Raw genomic sequence first — 25,708 nt, forward strand, 5'->3', positions numbered from 1 at the left:
AACCCATTTCAAATGCCCAGAGTTCCTGCACATGATACAATGTTGGCAGTTTTCAGCAGCATTACTGCCCACAAATGATACAAACTCACCAATTCATTGTCTACTGGCAGAGTCTTCTTACTTCATGGGCGATACAAAGCTGCAATTTTGAAAACATTGCTTTCAGATTTATGGAGATTAAAAGGAATGTCAAAGTGCTTTGAAGTTTCAGGTTCACACGCTGAAGAAGCAGGGGACCCCAGTGTGCTCATCCAGCAGTACTCTGCAGTAACAGGAAAGGGGAAGTGGATTCCAAAATGGTAGACCGGCCAGATAAAGGCTTGCTCTAGCCTCGCACAATAAGCTCAAGTGAGCCTATGAGGGGCAACCGACCCCTCCCACCTCAACAATTCCAGGACACGGTTGCAAACCCTCACAGGGAGCCCAACCATTAAGATGGGTCTTTTTAAATCAACCCTGTGGACACATTCAGAGAGGCCACCCTATTGTACTGAACAAAGAAAAGACATAAGAAGATCGGGCCAAACTAGCAAGGTAGTGCAGCTGAGCAGTAAGTTAGTCTAAGGAAAACGTGGGGGTGGTAAATTATTCAATGAGAAGCACAGCACTCCAATATTCAAGTTAGGCAGAAAAGTATACAAATATTAAAAAAAACATTAGGCCTTGAAACACACACTTTGCAATGAAAATTAAAAGATAAGCAATATCACTAAATCCACACCATGTATACACATGAACCGTGGTTGCTCTTGCTAAAGAACACCAACTCTTCACTCTTAGACAAATATAGTTCATATAAATAACCCAAGTAAAGCGTATGCAGTAATGTCAGTGAAGCAAGACAGTTCGAAACAGGTGCGAAATTAGAGAAAACAGTTAGAACATCAACGCTGCCTTATAAAATAAGGCCCTACACCTAATGCCCTTCGCTGATAAAGGAGATGGTGCCCCAAGAGTCACAAGTACCAAAGTTAACCCTTTGTAAGGATTCTTAAAGTAGAAGTTGTGGAAAGCCAACAGGTAAGCAAAATTTGTTCGAGCTCCTCACTCAAACTCACCATTTTAGAGGAATTCCATGGGGGTGGGTCCTTGGTCAGAACTCCACTGATCACAACCATCCAACAGAGATGTAAGGTTAGATAGAACTTTGTGCCGTTAAACCCTATGACGGGAGGGGGCTAGAAACCTGTATGTAATCTAACCCCTTGTACTTCGATTATTTCAGAAACCACCCCAGAGGTTTCTGTTTTGAATCTGCTGGGCCTACTTACCAAGAGTGTTGAATTCATAGATGGGTACAGAGGTCAAATTCGGTACTGAATTGGGTTAAGCCAGTTAGATGTTCCACGCTCCGATGAAACTATTCATGTGAGTGGACAGCTGGCCTACCCTGGCACAACAGGATCAACACCACCATGATTCAGAGGACCTCAGGAGAACACCTAATGACATTAAGGCAGGAGGAAGCGATGAACACCACGATCAGGTCCAGAAGGCACCCCTTGTGGCCGAGGCAAAGAAGCTGGTCTTGAGGTCCCCTCAGTTTGTGGACAGCAGCAACTGCTTGGGGAGGCTGCCTGTCTCACAAGCAGAGTCTGTGGAGCCCCCATTTCTAACTCGAGATGGCTACCAGTGTAGTAAAGATACCCAGGAGAAAGCGGGTCAGTTGGCAGGGTGGTTCCTGAATTTTTCCCTATAGCCCTCCCACCCCTATTTAACCCCTTAACCCACAACCCTGTATATATTTCGAAAACATTTTGAAGTAATCACTTCGAAGTAAATTACTGATTTCCTTCGGTAAAACCAGGGGATACCCACAGAGGAGCAGGGCTCCACCAGGTCTTTTCTCAAGGCAATGCTGATTGGCTAAAACAGACATCTAAAGGTATTCAGCATGATATTCCTCTTCAAACAGGCTCTTGGCTCCAACACTGATCTGAAGAATGGCTGCATCCTAGATTTGAGCTGGTTTGCCCAATACCAACAATGGTAAGGATCTGCACTATCCAAACTGGCAGGGGCTGTCAAATCATGGGCAGCCTCTGGCCTGCACATCTGCCCAGCAAACAACACTTTGGAAAGGACGTGGACAGAGAGCAGACAGTCCAGTGCCCACATCCAGCAAAACATCCATACTGCAAGTTTGGACCAGATATGCCTTATAAAGAAACCCCTTTCCCGGGCAAAGAGGGTAGGTTGAGGGCCAAATGACTGGGCGATTTTGGAGTATATGATACTCAAAACGGAATTATGCAGTAAAATACAAAAGTGCGCACAACATAAATAAAAGGAGTTAGTAGCAAAATATCTCATGCCAGCAGCCCCCCTTGAACCCATTGTGCAAGTAAAAAAGTATTACTAAAAACAAAAGAAAAAACGATACCAAGAACCCCTGCCGGACCTTACTGTAAGATGAGGTGTGCAGCTTAAAAACATGGAATTTCGTAATGGGGGTGGGGACCCGCTGAGTCGATAGCCATATGCACTGATCTGTGCCCCCAAAATAGATGAGCTAAGAAAGATAAGCAAAACAAAAATGTTTTACTTACCCTCAAAGGTCAGGTCGGGATTCAAACAAAGCAAAAAGCAGGGGGTTCCATAGATGTCTGTGGAGGTAAAGAAGCCAAATAGAAAATCTTTCCTATCATTAGCCCGATGGCCAGCTGGTGTGGGAACAGGAGACAGGGGATAGGGGATAGGAGAAAGGCATTCATTTGGGGGGGGGGGGAACGTTGGAGAAGAGCAAACGATTAAGCAAAACCCAAGCAATAGAACCTGGGAGCTGATGCAGAATGAGGAATCCAGACCAAGGAGTCAAGGAACTGGAGGAAGAGGCAAGGAGCAGAAGAGAGGTGGCCACAGAGTGGAGCACTATTAAGGAGGAGGGTGGCGCTTAGAGGAGAAAAAAAGTACCCCACTAGGGAGAAGAAGGGTGGAGAGCAAGGAGAAACTTGGAGCGCCATGAGGAAGCTCCCAAAGAGGTGAATTAGGTGGGAGAGTGAAGAGAAAGAAGAAGTGAAGTTTGGGAGACTGAAGCCACCCAAAGTGGTGCAGAAGGGCATAAAGGGAATATGAAATCAGAAGAATCCGCTTAAGACAAGGTGGTTAGGGTGGGAGAAAGAAATTGAAGAAAAGGACATGACTTTGGTGGAGGAGTTGTTGAGCGAGACTGGCAGGCAGGTGTATGGTTAAGGAAACGAGAATAACTGGGGTAGGAGTGGCTGAAAGGGGGTGAAGGAGTTGTTCTTAGGTTCAGCTGGAAGGAAGAGTTCTTTGATACAGAATCCCTGATGTTTCCCCTGTGACAGACCATCTTGAGACACAGCGGGGGTCCCGCAGAGTAACAAAATACAGACCAAAAAAAGAAGGAGAAAAGTGAAAGAAGTCCAGACGAAACCAGTACTTGCTGAGGATACCTCAGAAGGAGGCAGGTCCTGGGAGCACAGATATTTTGTTAACATACTTTTGTTGCAACCTTTGCCCAGCAAGGGAACCCCTGGAGACAGCCTGAGGCTGAAGAGAAGGCATTTTTGTACATAATAGTTTTACCAGAACTTTTAGTCAACACACAAGACTAATCCAGACATTTCCATCACAGTTTATCACAGTTTACGCCTAGACAGTTTATTTTGCCCACTGACCGTAAAGGTTCCCTAATAAAACACCTTAAAACGTATAACTCAGTGTGCCCTGTCCGTTGATTCGCGTCACAGACATGACAGAGGTAGTTTCCACTCAGCTGACTGGATGACCAAAATCCATGTGCTCCTCTAAGGTTCCCACATACCTCTGAGGTGGGTGTGGGTGTGGGTCTTTGTACCTTATCTCCTTTCGATGTATTCAGAACTTTTGTTTAGGTAAAGTTGTTTCCGAGGCCCCTTCTCTGTTTTTAGGAGTAATCAATTACGTTTATGTATTCATGTTTTCATCTAGTGGCTTACTTAAAAGTTAACATTCAGGTTTCCCATCTTGAGCTAGGATACCCCTGAAAGCTATGCAGTTGCACGGCATTTGCTGGTGGAGAGCTCAGGTTAACTCACTTTACAGATAATTCGAAGGACTTTATGGACCTCCACATTCTATGGTGCAGGGTATACAAGACAAAGGACAACCAGACACTTCAAGCGGCTTTGCCACCCGTAATTCACCAAGGTGTCTGTATGGGTTACACCACCGGTGCAAGGGATGCTGTGCAGGGACTCGCCACTCTTACCTCTGCAACGCCGTGTCAGTTGGGTTGCATGCTACCCCTCTACTTACACTTTACAACCTGCCCAGATCCTTCAGCTATTCCATCTACCGCCCCATCAATAAAGGTATTATTTAAAATCATTGACCGCCCTAGACTTCAGATAAGTAAACACACCCTCAGGCTAGTACTTCCAGTGTGCCTTCAGTTATGCCCCAATTCACTGCACACCATGTGCCGTCTCGGCCCTGGGTTGTCCATAACATGTTCTCCAAGTCATTCACAGTGAGGACGCCATTTCAACAAGCTCTAGACCGCTTCGTAGTGCATCAAACCTACTGTCCTTTTTACCAGTGCATTTCCATAGCCCTATATCAATTCAGAAGCATTTCTGTGTTGTTAATGACAGTTTTCGCTGGCTCTTTGTGAAAAATAAGGCCAGTAAGAGTTTTTCAACTTGGAAGTTATTTTTCGAAAATGCTGGCCATACAATCTCTAGGAGATTAACTAACAGCAAGTATCCTAATTATTAATTTAGTTACAAGTTGCAAATGCAATTCTTATACCTTCATATTGGCATTTCTCATTTATCGGTCATTAGCAATCAAGGTATATTGGCATCTTCCCTGATTTCTTTACGATCGTAAAAGAATGCCATCAACCAGCACTAGATTAAATAAAATATTCTCTTAATGTTAAAGCGTTCCCAACAACACCATCCTATTTCCATCCTCCATTATGTCCCCAGTGGCTTTCGATCATGACTTATTTGAGTTTTGGCGACAGATCAGAGATTGGCATATGACCCACATCGGTAGTGGAAAGTATATTTTAGTTGCTGGGTTCAGGGTTCCCTGGATGTGGAATTCGTGTTATCCCTCCAATTTCAAAATGAGCAGGTGTGCTTTTAATAGGAACATTCTATGGTCAGATCATCCTAGGAGCCTGCACCCAGTCATGCCCAAACCTCCGAGGCTTTCCTCTGCATGCACTTACCTTTGTATGTGTTAACAAAGTACCAAGGCCCCAGAAAGTGCCACCTCCTATCGAGCTTCCACCGATTCGCTCAAATTTGTCCTCAGTTTCCACCTTTCAGAAAAAAAAACATGAAATGTAATTATTACATTTTCACTGAATTCAACCTGAGTCCTTTGGCTGTTACATTGAATGTTAACAGAAGAAAAAGGTTGTATTTGATATTTTCAAAGTAAAATAATTCTGTACATCATTTCGTTTTCGTCATTTTGTCTAACACTTCCAGTGGGATGATGGTGAGGGCCAGTTTCCTTTAACATTAGATTTATTTTGATCATTTTCTTTAAACAGACGGGGTGGAGGGGTACCCTTCACTTCCATGTATTTCCCACAACTGCCGTTTTTTTTCTGCAGTGGATTTTAGCCATGGTGTTTGATACTCCCGTTCCATTCAACCCCTTCCTAGTCTTTTCTTCCCCCGTCTTTGTGCAGTTCAGCAAGATTAAGTTAGGAATGTCTCCCTTTAATAAGAGCACTTTTCACATTAAAACATTGACAACAATATGAACAGTTATTTTGTTGTAGCCTTAGATGTTATTTTCCAACTTAAAACAACAATTAAAATTAAAGAACGGAATGCGTATCAATGAGGGTGGTAGAGAAGTACAATTCCTCAATTACACCAGCTGCAAGAGCACAGACGTATGAGGGCATTCAACTAATACATAGATTTGACAAGAGTCCACTGTGGCATAGAAGATGTCTCCAGTGTCCCCGATATAAGATAAGAGTTACTGTGAATGGTAATGTCAATGCAAGATCAGCCGTGGGATCGCATCAGGCGCTATCCGAAAAACATGATGCAGACAAATTAAACCAAGCTTCCCCTCTCCCAGCCTCACCTTTACTATGGACACTCCAGAGCCAATATTGACTAGTAAGTAGGGGAAGATGTGGGGATGCGTGTTCTGGAATCGGAATTCAGGATCGGAATGCTTGTGATAGATGAAAGCCTCGTGGGGAATGTTCTTCAATACGAAGTTGCAGCCTTTGATCAGACATGTCATTTCATCTTCCTTATCAACTCTGAAAGTGAAAGGAAGGTAAAAAAAAAAAATCACGATTCACAATTGTTTCAATTTGAACATCAAATGCCTATAGACCAAGCAAGAAATGTACATTGGGTTGACAAGTTTATAAGAATATTCTTTGAAATACAACCAATGGTCTCACTGGTGCCACCCACATAACAAACCAAGAAAGGCTACTCCACTCATCCCAATATTTAATATAGATTGGTATTGTGGCAGACAAGGTGTTACCTTTGTAAAGTTAATGCTGCCTTTACAGTCACCTATGAAGTTTTTCTAAAAGTTCCAATTGTTGCTTAAGGATAGTTCCGGGACTTTTTTTTTTATTGTCCCTACGGTTCGGCCATGTGTTTTTAAGCATAAATCAGTAGATCGTAGAAAACTTTCCTATGGACCTTACCCGACTTTTCGTCCATTAACGCACTCGAAATCAGCCGCCATTTTGTGATAATCCTATCATTTCCCCCCCATCGACCTGGCTCACCTGCGTTTGCGGCACTAAATCATATCCCCCGCCCCTGAAACAGACTTTATAAAAATATTCATATTCCCCGCCTCTATCCGTGACGTGACTGTGCTGCGTAGGCAAACGCGCCCAGGGGTCTTCTACGCGACTCCACACAGAACCCGGAAACCAACACAGATCAGCTCACAACACAGCGCGCCACAATTCGGAATATGAAACTGTACTTTTAAATCAAACCGCAAGATTGTAAATTTGGTAAAGTACATTTATTTGACATCAAATGTTTAGAGAATATTCAGCGATTTGCATTTTTATTTGCTCACGTTCCAAAAAGTTCGTTTTGAGGCACGCGATGTTCCTTTGCTGTACACAGGGTCTTAGATCATCTCACAATACAGCCCCTGAGCCTGACATCAGCAGACGCGTACCGGCCATTTCCCAACGCCAAAGCACGTTTCGTGTCAACAATCTCTGCGCCTCAGCTAATGAAGTGTCGCCATGGAAATGGCAGGACGCCTCTTTCCTCAATAAGTATAAACACACCGTTTCACAACACACAGCAGCAGATTTTCGATTCCATTACTCTCTCTGTGTTACTTTGAGTATTCTGTGACTCGTTTCTGTGCTCTGGTCAGCTACATTCGCCGCTTCTAGGCCTTGTGAACACCTGTACCATCTCTGTAAATTATTTTACTTTCTTTACCACACAATGGCTACAATAATGCCGTATATGTACGAGCCCGAGTACACCGAGGAGGAACTACTGGAAAGGCAAGCACGCGAAAACGATGGGGATTCGGACGGCAGTTGGGAGGACCAGTCAACGGATGAAGAGCCTGGACCATGTCGCATGGACGGCGTCTCCACCTGGTGCACGTGCAATCGGTGCGAGCTAATGCCAACTGAGGAGGAGAACTGCTGCTGCCGTGAAAATTCCGGGTGCTTGGCCTACATTTCGGAAGGAGAGCCAAGTCTGCAATGCATCACCGAGCTGCCAGAGTTCAGGGAAGCCTGCCTCTCACGGACCGTGTTGAGGATGATGGTGCTTATGCACGAACTTCGCGGCACTGTTCGTCCGCGTAATCCGAGTAACGAGTAAGTATACTCTGGTTGTGATGTCAGTGATGCCACTACTATTTCATGGTCGTCTCCCACATATAAAATTACATCTACATATCATTCGAACGCATGTAAATTGGTTCCATATTGTGCATTTTCTAGATAGAATTTTTTTCAAAGCAGAAAGACATTTTTTACCTGAATCGACATTGATAAGAAAGTTTTGTCATTTTAATACAGTTTGCATCTTTCTTTTTCACAGGTGGTACAGGCTGGTGGCCTATCGTTGCTTCACTTGGTGGCTTCACGGGAGGCTCGGACACCGCGTTCGGAGAGTAATACCTGCCTGTGCGGTACTTGCCATTAGACAACATTTCCCCAGCGACAGTGGACAATACCGCGGATTTTCCCTGGATGTGCTGCAACCGGAACTTTACAATGTGTAATGTTTATTATTTATGTTCAATTGAAATTAAGATCTAAAATAAAACCCAACATATATTTTAACAATGGTTGTTTTGATTTTTTAAATTAATCTAGTGTGTCTCCATCCCGGCCTAGCCTCCTCCCCCAAAAATACTTACCACACCACTTTGTTCAAGCGTTGGCAATAAAAGGCCGTTGGATTTTATTGATACAAAACATGGTTAGAGGTAAATAATCAATATGGTTGATCATAATAAATCATCCTTTTGGGCACCGGGTACAGAGATGACCCCCTCTGGCCCGAGCCGCCTTGCCACCACAGGCCAGCCTGCTGCTAACTGCCTAGGCATCCAGGGTCTCCAGGGTGAACTGCACCCATATATTCTCCTGGGAGGGTGAGGTATTTATAAACTCACCCCCCTGCCTTCCATGTACTAGATCCTGCAGCCTGCCTCTTACATTCAGTTAGATGGCCTCTCCTTGGTGAGGCCCTGCGGCAAACGAGTCTTGTCTGCACGACCACCGCCCCAATCCACCCCCCGCCCTATCAAAGGCAGTTCGCAACGGGGTACTTGCGCTGGCAAGTGGAGCTGTCAGGGAGCGATAAAGGCCAAGAGGTGCCAAAGACCATGTACACTTCAAAGTGGTCTATAGAGCATGGGTTGTTGTTCCCATGTCTACCTCCAGACCCCGTATCTCCTGCCAAGCATCCCCCCTCACGCTGGACGCCCCCCTGCAATCCACATAAGTGTGTCTCCATTCACGAGTCTTCCTGTATCTTGTCTGCACGACCACCGCCCCAATCCATCGTCCGCCCTATCAAAGGCAGTTCGCACCGGGGTACTTGCGCTGGCAAGTGGAGCTGTCAGGGAGCGATAAAGGCCAAGAGGTGCCAAAGACCATGTACACTTCAAAGTGGTCTATAGAGCATGGGTTGTTGTTCCCATGTCTACCTCCAGACCCCGTGTCTCCTGCCAAGCATCCCCCCTCACGCTGGACGCCCCCCTGCAAACCGCATAATGCCACGACATATACACGTCATTCATTCACAAACACACCCCTGTTTCGAATTCTTTATAACCCACTTCATATTTCTAATGAGAACTTCTTTGCGCTTTGCTAGTCAACCCGTGAAGGTGCTGGTTATCTGCTCTTCGTCTCTGAACTTCCGTGACCACTTCGAGCAAACTCGTCAGTTTGCAACCTGTGAACTGCTCCCTGTTCTACGACAAGAAACTACTCTGATCCCTGCATCTAACTGTTTGTTCGTCAAGGTAAGGCCATGTACCATAATCATTTTGCGTCCAATTTTTTAATTTATATCTATTTGCTAGTAGTCATCAAATTGCATCCATGTTTTCTTTTCGTTCAAGACAGTACATGTAAGGAACTAGTCACATGTTCTGAGTTTAGTCAAATTATTTTTCTATTTTTTTAAAGTTATTCGAATACTTATCCGCATGTGAATAACGTGTATAGTTCCAAGAACCAAAACAAACCTTGCATTGAACCTTTTATGTGTCATTTAATTTTTTAACACATTGGTATTCATAGAGAATTGTTGATCTTTACTTTTCAGAACTTTCCACAATGCCTGCCTGTTCCGTTGGCGGTTGCCCTTCGAAGACCCATAATAAATCTGAAGGTACTATAATGCATGTTTTCCCTAAGACAATAGATCAGATAAGAGAATGGGTCCGATATTGCGGATATCCACCGTCTGAGCTTGAAAGTAGAGTCCTAGAAGTCTTTGCGGACAAGAGGGGTGATCGATACCGCATCTGCAGCAGGCACTTTAGCTCAGACATGTACTCCACATCATTGCTAATAAAGAAGAAAACACCGCGAGCGACGAGAAAATTGCTCTCAACCGCTATTCCCACTCTATTCGTCCACATCCCTCCACTGTTGAGTCAAGTTTACGGATTTAGCTCTCGGCCTTGCGGTAGTGTGTAGCATTAGCTAACAATAATTTCCCCATTTATGTATCCACTCAATATGAAGGCGGAAGATTCTCCATCCGTGTCGTTATTGCAGTCATCAGCCACTTCAAGCGCCTATCGGGTAATCTTACTTAGCTATTCTGCCACTGACTTGTTTTAGGCATGTAAATCAATAGTTTTAATTTATCGTGTAATTATTTTACCTAATGGTACACCCTAGTACCTGTCCTCTAGTCTTTGTTTTCAGTTATAACTATTGTTATCCAAAATAATGCAAGTACTGTCTTTCAGGGAGATGCTGAGGAGTCCAACGCATTGACGACAACCGTTGATGTCACTCAGATGCTCGAGGTACGTTTCCGGACAGTTCCATCGGTGGAGATCATCAGATCTTGCATTCTTGTAGCGTGATTGTTACACACAATGTTTCTTTCGTTTTTAGCCATTGATATGTCCTTCTGTCGTCGCCCTCCTATGTGTCTTCTTTTTTCAATATTGTGTTCATTACTAATGAAAGTCCTATGTTTCAGGGAGTCGATGGAGCATTAGTCCAAGAAGAAGGGGGAGCATGCAGTTACGGGTCGGCGCAACAGCTTGTAGAAGTGTGCACCGCAGTTACAGCGTCCCTTGATGTTCTTATGCATTTCGAGGTATGGATACTGACAGTTCGATCAAGCGAGATCATATGACGTGATTACATCCGCTATACTTCCTTCTTTATTAACGCAAGTACTATGTTTCAGGGAGATGACGGAGCTTCTTCTACAAGAACATCACCCCTAGTAGTTGATGCAGATCTCTGGGTGTTGATACTTCCAACGATCGAGCAAATCGAATCATATTTAGATATCCATTATTTATTTTAGACAATTGATCATTTGTGCAGGTCTATTTAGATGAGCCGTTGACGCCTGCACAAAGTTTATGTTCTTTTTAACAAAATAGAAAACCATACTAATGCAATTACTGTGTTTCAGGGAGTTGCTGAAGCGTCATCTTCAATAATATCATCAATGGAAGTCTATGCGGAGCCCGAGGTATGGATCTTGACAGTTCCATCTAACTAGATCAACAATGCGTGAATAATTGTCGTTTGAATGTTCTACACAATGCGTTCATTCGTGTTTTGCTATTGAGATGTACGTGGGTATTGGTCCCCAAGTACATTTTGTGTTTTCAATTTTATTATACATACTAATGAAAGTTCGATGTTTCAGGGAGTCGATGGAGCGTCAGTGCGTGATGGATGTGCTTATGAAAATATAGTCGTTGCAGCGCAAGAGGAAGTGGAGACATGCACACACGAGTCGGAGCAACAGCGTCCAGATGTTGAAGTTCGAGGCAAGAAAGTTTCAAAGAAAAGAAAGCAAAAGAAGGTTAGTGTCCTGGTCACTATATTATGTTGTTTTTCACTGTTAATAGTTCAATACTGCAAGTTGTGTTTAAACTGAACATCCCTTTTCCAATCTGTCCTCTAGTTGCGAGTGGGTGTACGAACTAGATCTACACAGACAGTGAAGCCAACGAGAGATGTTGCTTGTCAAACCTTTTGCCAGGGACTTGAGACTGGAGATGCAGCGTGCCAATGGGAAGAATATGAAGTGATTGACAACAGAGCTATACCACCACCAGCCATTGTTAGATAAAGTCCTCCTAGTAGTTTGGATGCAGTCGGAGATCAATTCACAGAATCCACACCCGCAAAAACTAAGACCGCGCGAAAGTTGAAGAAATTGTTTTATTCTCCCATCGCCGGAGAAGGAACAGATGTTGCAATGGAAGAGAATGAAATGGACGACAATGAAACACCATCAATATCACTGAACATAGCGGAAGACGATATCAGAGATTGTACCTTTAATGTGAGTGACATATCCTCAACGTTACAGGCCGAACCAGCTGGGATGCAGAGTGACAGTATAAGGAAAAAAGGCCAAATTCATTGTATTCGATAGTTGTTTGATTGATATTATTATTAAGATGAAATGTGGGCATTCGGTTGGTGGGGAAGAATGTGGGGAGCCATTGATTAATGTGACTCGTGCAATTCGAGGCACTAACCTTAAAATACATGCCACCTGTACACAATATCATCCGTTCTCATGGTCTGCACAACCCATGCTGGGGCAACTGCCAGCAGGCAATCTACTTTGTGCAGCGGCCGCACTTTTTAGTGGTTCAAGTTTTAAAAAGTTAGAGTCTTTCTTTCAGTTTGTGGGAATCCATTTCATTGCGAAAACTCAGTTCTACAAATACCAAACAGATTATCTATTTCCAGCCATTAGCGAAGCTTGGCGAATGGAAAAAATGTCTATTGAAAGTACATTCGCGGGCAAACGGTTCAGGCTAGCCGGTGATGGACAGTGCGACAGCCCAGGATTTTCAGCCAAGTACTGCACCTACCACTTTCAGGACATGGAAAGTAAGAAAATTGTGAGTTCGGTGGTCGTGCAGGTGTCACAAAGTACATCCTCAGTGGCCATGGAGAAAGTTGGCTTTGTAGCATCATTGCAAGAACTACAATCGCGAGGAATGGTGATCGACCTGATAGCCACGGACAGACACGTTTCAATTGCCAAGACAATGAGAGAAGAGTACAAAAATATAAATCACCAATTTGACGTATGGCATCTTGCAAAAACAATCAATAAAAAAATGTCGGCTGCAGGTAAAAAAAAAAGATATGCAAGGTATTTCACAGTGGTCCAAGTCAATCAGCAACCATCTTTGGTGGAGCTCAAAAACATGTGAAGGGTCGTTGGAAATTCTACTGGAAAAATGGCGGTCAGTAATGCTACACTGTAGCAACGTTCACCGCTGGACCACAAACCAACATTTCCACAATTGTGAACATGGCCATTTGTCCACAGAGGAGGCACGGAAGAAGAAGTGGTTGATTCCTTCATCACCCACTCACAAAGCCATTGAAAAGATTGTATTTGATAAAACTATAACAAGAGATTTGAGGGGACTCACGGAATTCTGCCACACAGGAGATTTGGAGGTGTTCCACAATATGTGCCTAAAGTACAGGCCAAAACGATTGCATTTTGGCATGGAGGGCATGATAAATCGGACTCTTCTAGCGGTCTTGGCACATAACCATAATGTTGGCCGTCAACAAAGTAGGACGACCGGAACTTTAGGGACGCTTCGCTACAATAAGGCCTTCACTAAAAGAAGTAAACAATGGGTGATCAAACCAGTGTTTGAGGATATGCAATATGAGTTTATTGAGAGACTTATTGTTGATGTCCTAGATAGGCACATACATGGAGTTGTGAACGAACCTGTGCAGGGGACAACTGCATTGCCACCCAACATTGCCTCTGTTCCATGTCCACCTAAAGCAGAGCTCATTGAGAAATACACATCACGGTTTAAATGATTGTAATTTGATTGCCTGTTCTCTCGAGTCTCCTCATGTTGCCGGCCCATTGAATATGTGTATCTATGTAATGTGTAAATAACAGTGATTGCTCAGTGTACATGCAATGTGTCTCTCCAACCTTGCCCCTCCCTTCACCGTGCAGTAGTGCGAACCACCCGGGTGTCACCTGTGACTTTGCTCTCGAGTCTCCTCATGTCGCAGGCCCATTGAATATGTGTAGCTATGTATTGTGTAAATAAAAGTGATTGCTCAGTGTACATGCAATGTGTCTATCCAACCTTGTTCTTTTGCGCATTAAATTAAACCAAACAGTAATATAAATCATTTTTCAAAAAATATAGAATGTCTCCGTATTTATGGTTCTCTGGGGCTGCAAAGCATGCAGACAAAATGCAAAGATGGAGTGTAAATTTCAAGTCCTGTGAGATGGCCTTACACTGAATGTAGCTAACTAGGAATGTGTGCTCGTTCAAAGTGAAGGTCAGCTGCTTTGATTTTTTGCTCGGGTGCCGGAATGGCCCACAACTCAGTATAAGGTTCTATTGTTATTTGACCTTGACAGGCCGGGACCATCCCGAAAGACTTCTTTTTGGGGGTGTGGTGCAATAACGTAAGAAACGATAATGAATAAAATTTCAGAAACGATAGCCATTTAATGTTCGTTCATTAGAAGAAATAACGTCGGCATAGAAGGAGTGGTATTTCGGGGCTGCCCTACGCACAGACACAATGGAAAATGCAAATATAATGTAAGTAACTCTTTAGATGAGTTTATACCGCAATTTAATTACTATACAGTAGCTTTAAAGACGGGTTAAGTTGTACTTGTTCGTTCTATGTGGCATATTGTTTTGTACCGCGCACTATCTTGAGGAGAACCATCTCCTTTTACGGAAGCACCTCAAAACCTTCCTCTTTGCTTCTGCTTTCTCTCTCCCTCTCCCCTGCTACAACTGGTCCACTGTCTGCGACCACGGTCCTGGGCCCTTCCACTCTCCACCTGCACTGCCTCCCTGTCAACCCCTGCACTGGGGGACTGTCTCAGTATCCTACAGCCCCCCCTTCCCAGCACTTGTTCTGCACTTACCTTGCACTCGCCACCAGCTGGCCCTATGTATTTATTATTTTATGCTACTTACCTTGTACTCCACTTCCCCCCTCCCCTTCCCCTTGCACTTTTACCTTCCCCCTACCCCTGCACTTGCGCGATCTGAATGACACCTGGCCCAGTAGGATCGTTGTCTGTCTTCTCCTTGTCCCCCCCCCTCCCTGCCTCGCCACGCCTTGAAACACTTGTGTATAGGCGCGTTGCAAATGCCATATTATATCATATCAGTGACGAAGTGGTCCACTGGCGCTCAGGCGGCTCTGAAAAAGGCGGAGGAGAGGGGGTGGGTTACTGGAAATGACGTATAATACCCAGTTGCACTGTCCTAGCTATGAAATAATTTCCCGACCTAATATATAAAATGAATAATTTTAATAAAGATCTGATGGTGAGTGAGACTAAATTCATTTTTTATGTTTTTAAAACAAGTACATCCTTCATTATTGTCCGTGTCACGAGTACCATACACCGGCGGATGGCTTTTACAACCGCCAGTTGCTTCTCCGCGTGAACAACGTTACCACCCTGACCATTTTATGGGACGATCGCCAAGTACAAGTATGCCCTTACGCGGTACTAATGGCTAGATGCAACATACATACCGTTGTGGTGGCCTAGTGCCTCGTTGTTGGAACAGCCATGCGATTATGAGTGCGACCGAAGAGCTTATTTTATCGTAAACCAACACCCTGTGTACTGCACACGAACATCGCGTGCCTCAAGACGAACTATTTTGGATCGAGAGCAAATAAAAATGCAAATCGCTGAATATTCTCTAAACATTTGATGTCAAATAAATGTACTTTACCAAATTTACAATCTTGCGGTTTGATTTAAAAGTACAGTTTCATATTACGAATTGTGGCGCGCTGTGTTGTGAGCTGATCTGTGTTGGTTTCCGGGTTCTGTGTGGAGTCGCGTAGAAGACGCCTGGGCGCGTTTGCCTACGCAGCACAGTCACGTCACGGATAGAGGCGGTGAATATGAATGTTTTGATAAAGTCTGTTTCAGGGGCGGGGGATTTGATTTAGTGCCGCAAACGCAGGTGAGCCAGGTCGATGGGGGGAAATGATAGGATTATCACAAAATGGCGGCTGATTTCGAGTGCGTTAATGGACGAAAAGTCGGGTAAGGTCCATAGGAAAGTTTTCTACGATCTACCGATTTATGCTTAAAAACACATGGCCGAACCGTAGGGACAATAAAAAAAAAGTCCCGGAACTATCCTTTAAAGTTCCACTTTTTGCCTCTGGCAAGTAGAATGCCCTGCAAGAGACCTCAGAAATGGCAGGAAGTCCTTCACCAGTGAACTATTCATGAAAGCGCTTAGGGCTTCCCTTTTACACCGGAATGTATGTGGCCTCAGGAGGGCTAAATGATTCTAGCACCTCTCAGTTTGGTGAAATGATACACTAGTACACACAAAAGCACAGGGGCACCTCAGTGAGCACCCTCAGACCGAATTAGTCAGGAAGCGACCTTGTAATACGTTTAATATTCAAAATCTAAACATGATCAATTACTTTTCTAACGGACTAGCCGGGGGTCCCCAGCCTTGCCAGAGTCCTGATAGAGTGGTGTCTCCTGTGCCCTGGAGGATGTTGCTCTTGTCCTCATGTCAGCAAGTCTCGCTTCAGTTTGCTCTGGCATCGTATTTGCCCTGGAGAAAGGTGCTCTTGTCCTCTGGCGGCAAGTCGTGTTGCTGTTTGTTATGTTTCAGAAGCTCTTGATATTGATTAACGCTTTGCATCAGATGGAGATTTTTCAAGTGATGTTTGTTTTTTGTGCAGCATCTATCAGTCACTTAATGGCTTCAGTACGTTTGAGAAAACGTCCAAGAAAGATTGATTGCACTCTCTTCTCGTGAATGAACTTGAGTAAACTGTAACCTTGCCATTTCCCATATTTGAGAGTGGCGAGATTAAACAAAAAAAATCTGTTTTTTTATTCCCTTTAAAAATGCTTTAATAAACACTTTCGAACTGTGAACAGTAGTAATACATTTCAAAATAATAACCAACCCATCCAACATTTTGCTTCAGACTTTTCCAGATTTTGCCTCCTCCTTGTACCTACTGTAGTAAATCGGGGTGAGCATCAGTAAATGAGGGTGTCTACAGAGTGGATTTTTTGCATCCAAACAAACTACAATCTTGACCCAGACAAAAGAGGAATCCATACAAAATTTGGTAGACGTGGGTTCAATGGTGTGGATTTGTATAGCCGGACATACACACACACAAACATACATACATTCTGCTTTATATATAAAGATGTAATGGAATGTCCAGGGTTAGAAACCATCAGCAATAAGGTTCTGCCTCATAACTAGTTCACGCCCGTACAGTGCCAGAATAATGAACCCCACAATCCTTAAGAAATGTAATACAGATACTCTTGTAATCCAACTATTCCTCCCTTCTACATTTGGTAGATTAATAAATGACATTTACAGCACAGAACCAATTGGGTGTATTTTGATTAATTCAACATCCATAAACCTAGACGTTGTCCCCGTTTATAGGCATGCAGCATTTCTTGTCAGGCTGTTTCTCTTTTGAAGAGCTTCCATTATTCCAACAAAGGGATCAGAAGAAACATGATGAATTGGTGTGCGTTCTTGCATATAAAACACAGATACCTTTGCAGTGAAGAAATTGATTAAAAAATGTTGCCCCCTCGTACAGTTTGACATCGCTAATGAACCCACACCCCTTTTTGCCATGAAACGAAGAAAAAAAATTGAAAGGACCACCTTGTGCATTCTAGACCCCAGAAAACCAGGTCTACCACCACGAGATGGGATCTGAGGCCCCTGAAGGGCCACTTTCCTTGTGGCAATTGCTCAATAGGTAAATTCAGAAGGAAATTAAATCCTTTGTAGTACAGGGCCGGCAATAGCACCTTCGCAAGCATACTAATTGCAAAACCACATGTGCTATGTACTGTATTGAATGCCCACGTGGGCTTAAATACGTGGGGCAAACTATGCAACCTGTACACACCAAGATTGTTGAGCATAGATTTCGCATTCGCTGCAGAAACATCACAGCCCGCCTCGTGTCCCACTACATGGAATACGGTCATTCAATAGATGATATCCTGTGGTAGATTGTTGATACGATCCCCATGGATGGACCCTTGCATAAGACGCAATTTGTCTATGCAGGAGGCCAGATGGATTCAGCACCTGGACATTCTAGAGAATGGCTTTACTGAGGCTCTGCACAATTATTGGTGACCCCACACTTCCTTAATTTTGACCTGGAATATTGTGCTTCAGCGCTGCTTCTCCTTGATGCTCTACCCCCACTTTGTGGGACGCTTCTTCCACCTCATCTGCGCAGTAGGTGCACTTCAGGCAGCTTGGTTCGTGGGTGGAAAACCAAGGAAGTGTTTCCCATTTTTGCCCCTCATGGGACAGCCTATGTGGACATTGGCGGCCATCAGGACACATTATTTTGCCTGAAGGCCATATGACCTATAGCATTGTTTTGCACCTGTCTTCATGTTAGGCTTTTTCTAATTACACTGAGTATACTTCCTCGTTAATGGAGGCCATCGTTCTTCCAGGCTACGCTAGCCCAAAACAAATGTGTCTCACTGACTGGCAAACACTCGCTGATCGAGTATGGCCCGGCTACGAGACGTGTGTACTCCATACAGGTAGGCTACATGTAGGCTACAACTATGAAACTGTCTTTGGTTACAATGTCATGTACTTCAAGTGGACCACCCGCAGTACTTCAGGCACTTCGTCAGCTGTGACATATCACTCTATGGTCTCTCATTGGTTGAGCTCTTGCCTATACCTATGCCCCCAGTCAGGAGGTTACAGCCACTGCGGTATCTGCAGAGCTCTGGGATACCATTCTCAAGCGCTCTGCGTTTGCCCCCTCTAACCTCCATTTGGCACCTCCGATCTTTTCCGAACTTTGAGACGGGAACGGGCCAATCCTGATTCAGCATTATCTCGCTCTCACGAAATTTCAGGCTCGACTTGACCGGAGCAGAGCGACACACAGCAGTAACTTTCAGCTTACCGCATCAGGGGCTTTCCTTCGGTGATTGGGCATGCTGGGCTGGCCATTCTACCAGTATGTCATTTTATGTCCTTGCTCGCTGTATGTGTCCCCCGTGTAGTTTTGGGGGTTTGTGTTGGCCTGGATATCTGCAGACTCACCCTTCTTGGGTACACAAGGTGCTTCGGTTCAAAGTAGCATGCTGTATCTTTATGCATGTTTCTTCTGTGGATGATCGTTCACTTGGTGGGCTTGTAGCCGAGTATGTGTGCACACATTTTAAATTTATATGGGTGAGCTACCCATTTTTAGCAAATGTTTTTTTAAAATGTTTGTTAATTTTTTCACATTTACAGTGCTCCATATCCTTGGGGTCCTGAAGAAAGCTGCATGCTTTCCAGCCCGCCGAAACATCCATATTAGCACCTCAGACCATTTGAAAATCTACCAGTTATCTCTATGGTGCCCCGGAGATAATGACAAGGACGTAGACCTGGGATGTGTCTATTGGTCTCCAAGAATTTGAACTTTGGCCTTTAATACTTGGATTCTCCTGCAACCTCTCTATTCGCTAGATTATGACAAGAATAGGGAGGCATTTTTGTCATGGTAGCGAATTGCCTGGACAGCAACAGCATAAGTACAATTTACCTTTATGTACATACCCCATGTGTTTGGCTACTGTCCTTATATACATTCAATATATTCTGATTCATGTTGCTTTCAAAGGAATCACAACTTTGTACATTTTCCAGTCACTTTTTCATTTGCTTTATTAGTGATTTGTTTGAGTGATTGAAGACTAATGAACTGGACCATTTATTTGTTCAAAAATAAACATTAAATTATACCTACGATTCATTCAATGTATGCGATCACAATTGTTTTGATCAAGCCCATACATGCTTGCTGCCTCATTTACTGTATAGTTAAATTACTTTAATAATCATTCACAAGTGGAGCAGTTGGGAGCAAATTTCCCTGTTTTGCTCTGCTACCGTAGGTCTCTTTGCGACCACTGTAGGCTTCCTGCATTGAGGATCGGGGAGGTTGCCTGTAAGATGTAGAGTATCGCTTGGATGATCTGCTTGATTTTCCGCTCAAGGAGTGAAAAGACGACGAGCGATGCTGCTGTAGAGCGCCAAGGGAACGCGCCGTCTCCGTGTCCGTCTTTATAGCTTGAAGGGATTCGTCGACCGCTTTCCGGAACAGATTTTCGATGTCGAAAGGTACGCCCAGCACCTTCACATAAACATCCTGGCGAAAGTTTGTGGCCTTCAACCATCCCTGCCGATGAAGGCAAACTATGGTTCCCATTTGCCAGAACCCTGTGTCAGTGATGTCCACTGCCACCGAAATGGCATGATCCGATGCCATCTCTCCTTCCTGAAAGAGGGCGAGAGCCTCCGTTGTCTTGTCGTCAGGGAAGAATTCCAGGATCAGGCCCAACTTGTACCAAAGCTCACGTTTGTATCGGGACAAGATCGCCAAAACGTTAGACGCCTTGATCGTGGATGCCGCCATGTAGAGGACGCTCTTCCCCATGGCGTCCATCTTCTTCTCATCGCTGTTAGGGCGGAATGATGAAGCGGAAGCCGGGTTGGCGGCAGTCCACACTAGCAAGTCAGCCGACGGTTGTAACCTCAAGCACTTGGGTGCAGAGTCCGGCACCCTGTATTTCTTCTCCAACCAGTCTTCTTTGGTTGGAGCAGTGCATGGGTTCTTCACGAGTGTTAGGGCTTCCTTCCTCCCAAATGTCGTCCAAAAAGGATACCGCCATGATAGTCTTCCTTTTGGACTCTAGTTGCGGATATAGGAATCCCTCCTCCTTGGTTTGCTCAGGCACCAGCAAGAGGCCCTGGAGAAATTTGTGGAATGATCCCACCTCATCTGGTGGAGGGCATCTGAGGGGCATCCAGTTGCAGTGATTCGTCGTTTGCCGGGACAAAGTACTCATCTTCGTCAGTGCCCTTGGCCGTGTCCGTACCAGTGTCCGTTTATGTATCCGGGTCCGCTGGTGGAGTCTGGTCCCGACGTGGTGGAGGAAGCTAATACAGTGGCGTCGGATGACGCTTCCTCTCACGCAGAGGCTGGTCAGGGGCCTGCGGTACAACAGGTGCCAGTGCTGGAGGCAACCTCTGCTGGATCGCCATCACTAGGTTGTGGAGAGTTGACAGGGTGTCCATTGATATGTCCCTCAGCTGTGCATGGAACAATGGAGTGCTAAGGCATGCGCCGCCGCCATCCTCGTGGACTGTATGGACGGACGATTGGTCGTTGTCTATGGATGAGATGTCCACTGGCTGACCATAAACCTTGGAGGGCTGCTTCGCGGCCTCTTGCCACCCCCCCACTTTTTCCTTCTGAGGGTCGTGAACCGGGGCCTGAGCCAATGCTTTTCCCCCCAACCCCCAGGGGTGCCCGCAGACTTCGCCGAAGCCTAGACGGCCATATAGCACCTGGGTGGCAGGGAAACTTTTTGCTATAGGGACCACCCACCGTAGCAGTCGCCTCAGAGGATGTCGACTGAGTCTTCGGCTGCGCTGGTTGAGCCTGCTTGGGCTGTGCGGCCTTCTCTCTTCCTCCAGCCTTGTTTTCTCCGATTTGCCCCGTAACTTGGCAGGGGTGGATGACTTCCTCTTTGAGGAGGAGCCCGATGGCAGGTTGGCTAAGGAGACGGACGGCGATGGTGATCGCGGTCTATCTAACCTGAGACCCACATCAATGGCGAACCGAGTGAAATCGGTCATGCGGTTCTTGGCCTCATCTTGGACCCCCACGGATGGGGCGTCCTCAAAGGACTTTTACCTCCTCCCGAAGGGAGACTGCTCCTCAGACCGACTAGTACTGGGTGAGGCATGACCCTGCTTGGAGCAGCCCAGGCATATTTTGCACCTGCCCTCGTTGTGGTCCGGGTGGAGGCAGTATTAGACAATTTAGATACTTGTCCTCCACGAAGACATTCCATAGCCCGCATTTGGTGCAGGGCCTGAAGAGGGTCTTCACCTCCTTTTACTCCTCCTTCATGGTCGAAAAGCGCAAAGTAGGCCCAAGATGCTCTTCTAGAAACGTCGACAAATAATCACCCTTAAAGGGCACGCAATTCACCGACAATGGATCCTGGTGTCGGCCGATGAAGATAGGAGCACACAGGCTCCGATGGAACAACTTTTTTGTGAAAAAATTTGGAAAAAAATACATAATAGCTCTGGAAGCAACTTGAGGACTCCCACACTGAAGCATGTGGTACAAATCTGAAGATGGCTGCCATAGGCGGGGTTTAGGGAGAGGACTGTCATTGAATGGGGCATTATGAACCAGAGGACAGTGATTGGTTTAGAGGAGGAATAGTTTAAAGTGAACGTGAAACTTTTTTCTTTTACCGAGGATTCCCGGCATGATGACGGGGAATATCCATGAACATGTGAATCCATTCCAGACCCCATGCTGGAGAACACAAGAAGTTGCTGAAGGACGGTGAAAGACTGCTGTTCAAATTCCATCACTCAAGTCATCTACCGCCAGGAGAAGCTCTGTAGGTTTTTTCAACAGGGGAGACATTTCATGGTGCCTCCCTCCCTTGAACTGGTCAGCCTAACCAGTTTATCACCAAAGTTGCTCCAAGCTCAAAGGTTGTGGGCTTGTAGCTGGCATCCACCATTGGAAGAGGGGACTGCTCCTGTTGCCTGATCTTGTGCAGTCTGCCAATGTAGAACTTGCTGTGCTCTTGTAGGCTCTGGACATCGCTGTTCTTTTTCTCTCTACGATGAGGAGGATTTCTGCTCGAGTCCCAATGTACCATGGCACCAGGCCTGCAAACCCTGTGTGGGCTCACCACCTCAACTCTCATGTAATCTATGGTGTACTTTGGGTTGTTCAATATCATAGGACCAGAAGCAAGGCCCCTTTACCATGATCCTGAATCCTGCCTGGTGCCCTCCAAAATCATCAGGTCGCTGACAGAGTATGGAACCATAAAACAGTCAGACCCAGCGGTCAATGTTGCCATCCCAAAAAACACACTACACCCAGGACCCCTGGACCGTCAACGGGGTCGGCTGTAGCCGCAGCAGCACCCTGGGTGAATTGGCGCCCCTCCCCACCACACGCCCCCGGTTGACGGGTGGAGATGCGGGAGGGGTGCTAGGAGCGCTACAATTGTTTTGTCCATCCGTGCTCCGGTGCCGCGCAGGAGATTAATCACTGGAATAGGACGCTCATGCATGTAAATGCATGAGCGTCCTATTCCAATGAAAACCTTCTGGCTCCTGAGTCAGAGCAGATAGGTAATCATCATGTGAATAGGGTGCACCCTATTGTTATTAAATGTGCCCCACCACCGCAGGCGCATATGATATATGATATGATAGGTTATTTATAACGCGCTTAATACCCAGAGGTTTCTAAGCGTGGACCCGGGGATCGAACCTGCGTTGCTCTGTGTCGTCTTGCTTCCAAGGCGAGCATGTTGTCCCCAAGCTATCCTCCCGAGACCGCATTTAATAACAAAAGGGCGCCGGCCGCACCTTTTCTCACTACCCCAGCTCGAGGGAGCCCTTAAAAGACTCCCCCGACCTGGCGTGGCAGGGTGGGTAATGGCACCCTGCGGGGCACGGTGCATGGCACCCTGGGCGGTCACCCGGACCGCCACCCCCCCTCAAGGCCGCATCTGACCGTCAATGTAGGAACCTATTATGACTGGAGTTGTCCCCCAAAGGCTCCTCCCTAACCTGTGGTTGTTTATTCTGATTGGGGTACGTGGCGCTGGTTTGCAGACTGTTTTTAAGTATCTGTGTTCCCCAATCACTAACATTGGGCTGTAAAGTCATTCCTCGCAGCTACCCTTGCTTTTGTGTTGGTGGTGGAACCTGGACACAGCAATCAAGTCTGGAGTCCTCCTAGATTATTGGATTGGTAGTTGCACACTTCCTTCGCAGCAAACTTGTCTAACATCTTACAAAGTGAGTCATCGACTGAAGCTCCAACTACAACACTGAGCTCATTACTTTCCATGGGAGAACTTTGAATAATAATTGACAATGTCCTTAAATAGCTAAAACCTAGTTACTTGCATTGAAAAAAGTTGAACACTTGTTCTTAGATTAGGGTTCAACTTATTAAGTTTAACTACTGTGGATCAGTGCTACCTTGTAATTCGAGAAGGCCTATGACAATTTATATTAAACATTGTCCTGAGAACCCCCTCATTAAGAGAGTTTGGCGCTGGAACTGGTGTTGAAAGTGGTCTGCTGCGGAGTATTGGAGCACTGGAGTGCAGTATTTATTAAATTTCTAATGTGGTGGAAGCAGAGTTTTGTGGAGAGGAGACCTGAGAAATCCTTAACACCAGTCCTAGAGCATGGCGCGGCATGGAAAGTGGTGTAGGAAAGTGGTCTGCTGGGGGAAGCAGGGCTGCGGCTGGCCTGTTTGGGAGTCTCTGACGAGCAGGAAATTGCTTGAGGTTTAACGGTCAGTGGTGTACACAGAGTCTTTTGGACTGAACCTGATATATGCTCACTGGTGCAGCCCAATTGTATTGCCGCTGATTTGACTCTTATGCAGCCCGATTCCTGCTGCTTTATTTAGATTTGGTCTTGCTCTCTTTCTTTCTAAATTTTTCAAATCTATCATCTTGACCAGATCAGATTGCAGAGTCCGTTCTTTTGTGACTAGTGACTAAAATCTAACACTATAGCTACTCATTCAGGACTTAGAAGACATACAAACTTTCAAGGATCAAAGTATGTACGAGACGGTGCCTTTATTGGGGGCTCCTTATTTGACTCAATTAGTGAAGAGGAACAACCGGAGGGAGTGGTCCCCTTGTGTCGCACTGAAGAGGACGTTGCAGCGGAAATTTTACAGAACCTCACAGACCTTTCCCCATATTATTGCATAATATCAGATACAGGGATACAGACTTGCAGAAAAAGGCTCATGGGGGACACGCGCAGCATTTATGCGTGGCGCATAAGGGCCTGCGGGCCTCTCCAGTAGCTGGATGAAAGATTACAGATTTCCACACCAATCTGCGGGCCAGCACTGAACTAAGAGTGGCATCTTCAGTGCAAGCTATAGCTTCTGTCGACCACTCGCATATAAACGATGTTAGTATGATTGTATTTTTAGATAATGAGCCAAATCATGTGAATGACAAGACGATAGACGGAGAGGTGATATTTGTTAGTGGTAGTGGGGAGAGCCTGATTCAATGGACATGTGATGCCTTAGTGAGGGTATCTCCCTCAGAATTGATGGATTTCATGGAAAAGAGAGCAGGGTGGGTGAAGGGGGGAGGGGTCCCAGGGCTTATTGCATCACACCCTCTGAAAAGCTGATGTGTATGAGATTAACACCTCCTTCAATATCTGACGAATTTACTCAGGACCGTTTTCAAGGCAATCTATATGAGAACATATGGAATGAAGTCAGGGCCCACGCTTTCAGCTTGACTGAAATGAAGGTTAAACTAGAAACAGTAGGCTGGGATCTCCAGTCGCATAGATGTTTAGAATGTCAGAGCAGACGCCACACTCCAGCCATGACGCAGACTGTGGACGTCGATTTACCGATTATACTGCAGGACGAAGGAAGTAATGTTGCTTTGCACGAGAACCCTACGGGTTCAGGGGAGAAGGATCAGCTGTGAGTGATGTGGAAATATTGGCAGTCGAAGTGAATAGTGGGCAGGGTGGAGCCAATTCATTTGCCAGTCGGTTGGGTGGCCTGGGAAGGGTGGAAAATGGGGAGAACGTGGGATCCCCTAGTGACGCCCAGGGAATTGTCAAGAATTTGGCCAGGGCTAAGGGAAAGGAAAGAAATCCAAGAACTTCAATCTAAGAAAGGGAACAACGCCTCCTTGCCCAAGTATTTGCGCAATTTAATGATTATGGAAGCCTTAACCCTTCCTCAACAACAGAAAAAGAAGAGGTGTAAGTATCGTCTTCCGGGGGGAAGAGGGACATTGTCACCCAAATTATTGAGAGTGTGAGTGATGCCCCGGGGAGGGCAGTCTCTGCTGGTAAAATGGATTCAGCA

General features: G+C 45.4%; 1 protein-coding gene across 1 annotated transcript in view; it reads right to left on the reverse strand.

The window, feature by feature from the left end:
- Nucleotides 1–25,708, reverse strand: part of PANK4 (pantothenate kinase 4 (inactive)) — a 751,790-nt gene that overhangs the window by 442,605 nt on the left and 283,477 nt on the right. Inside the window, exons 4-5 of the mRNA XM_069610204.1 lie at nucleotides 6,067–6,250; nucleotides 5,186–5,278 (exon numbers count right to left, since the gene is read on the reverse strand). Of these exons, the coding sequence (XP_069466305.1) occupies nucleotides 5,186–5,278; nucleotides 6,067–6,250 (277 nt within the window). The remainder of the gene's footprint in view (nucleotides 1–5,185; nucleotides 5,279–6,066; nucleotides 6,251–25,708) is intronic.

The sequence above is a fragment of the Ambystoma mexicanum genome, chromosome 8 (genome assembly GCF_040938575.1).
Source record: "Ambystoma mexicanum isolate Mex_15411 chromosome 8, UKY_AmexF1_1, whole genome shotgun sequence".
Lineage (NCBI taxonomy): Eukaryota > Metazoa > Chordata > Amphibia > Caudata > Ambystomatidae > Ambystoma > Ambystoma mexicanum.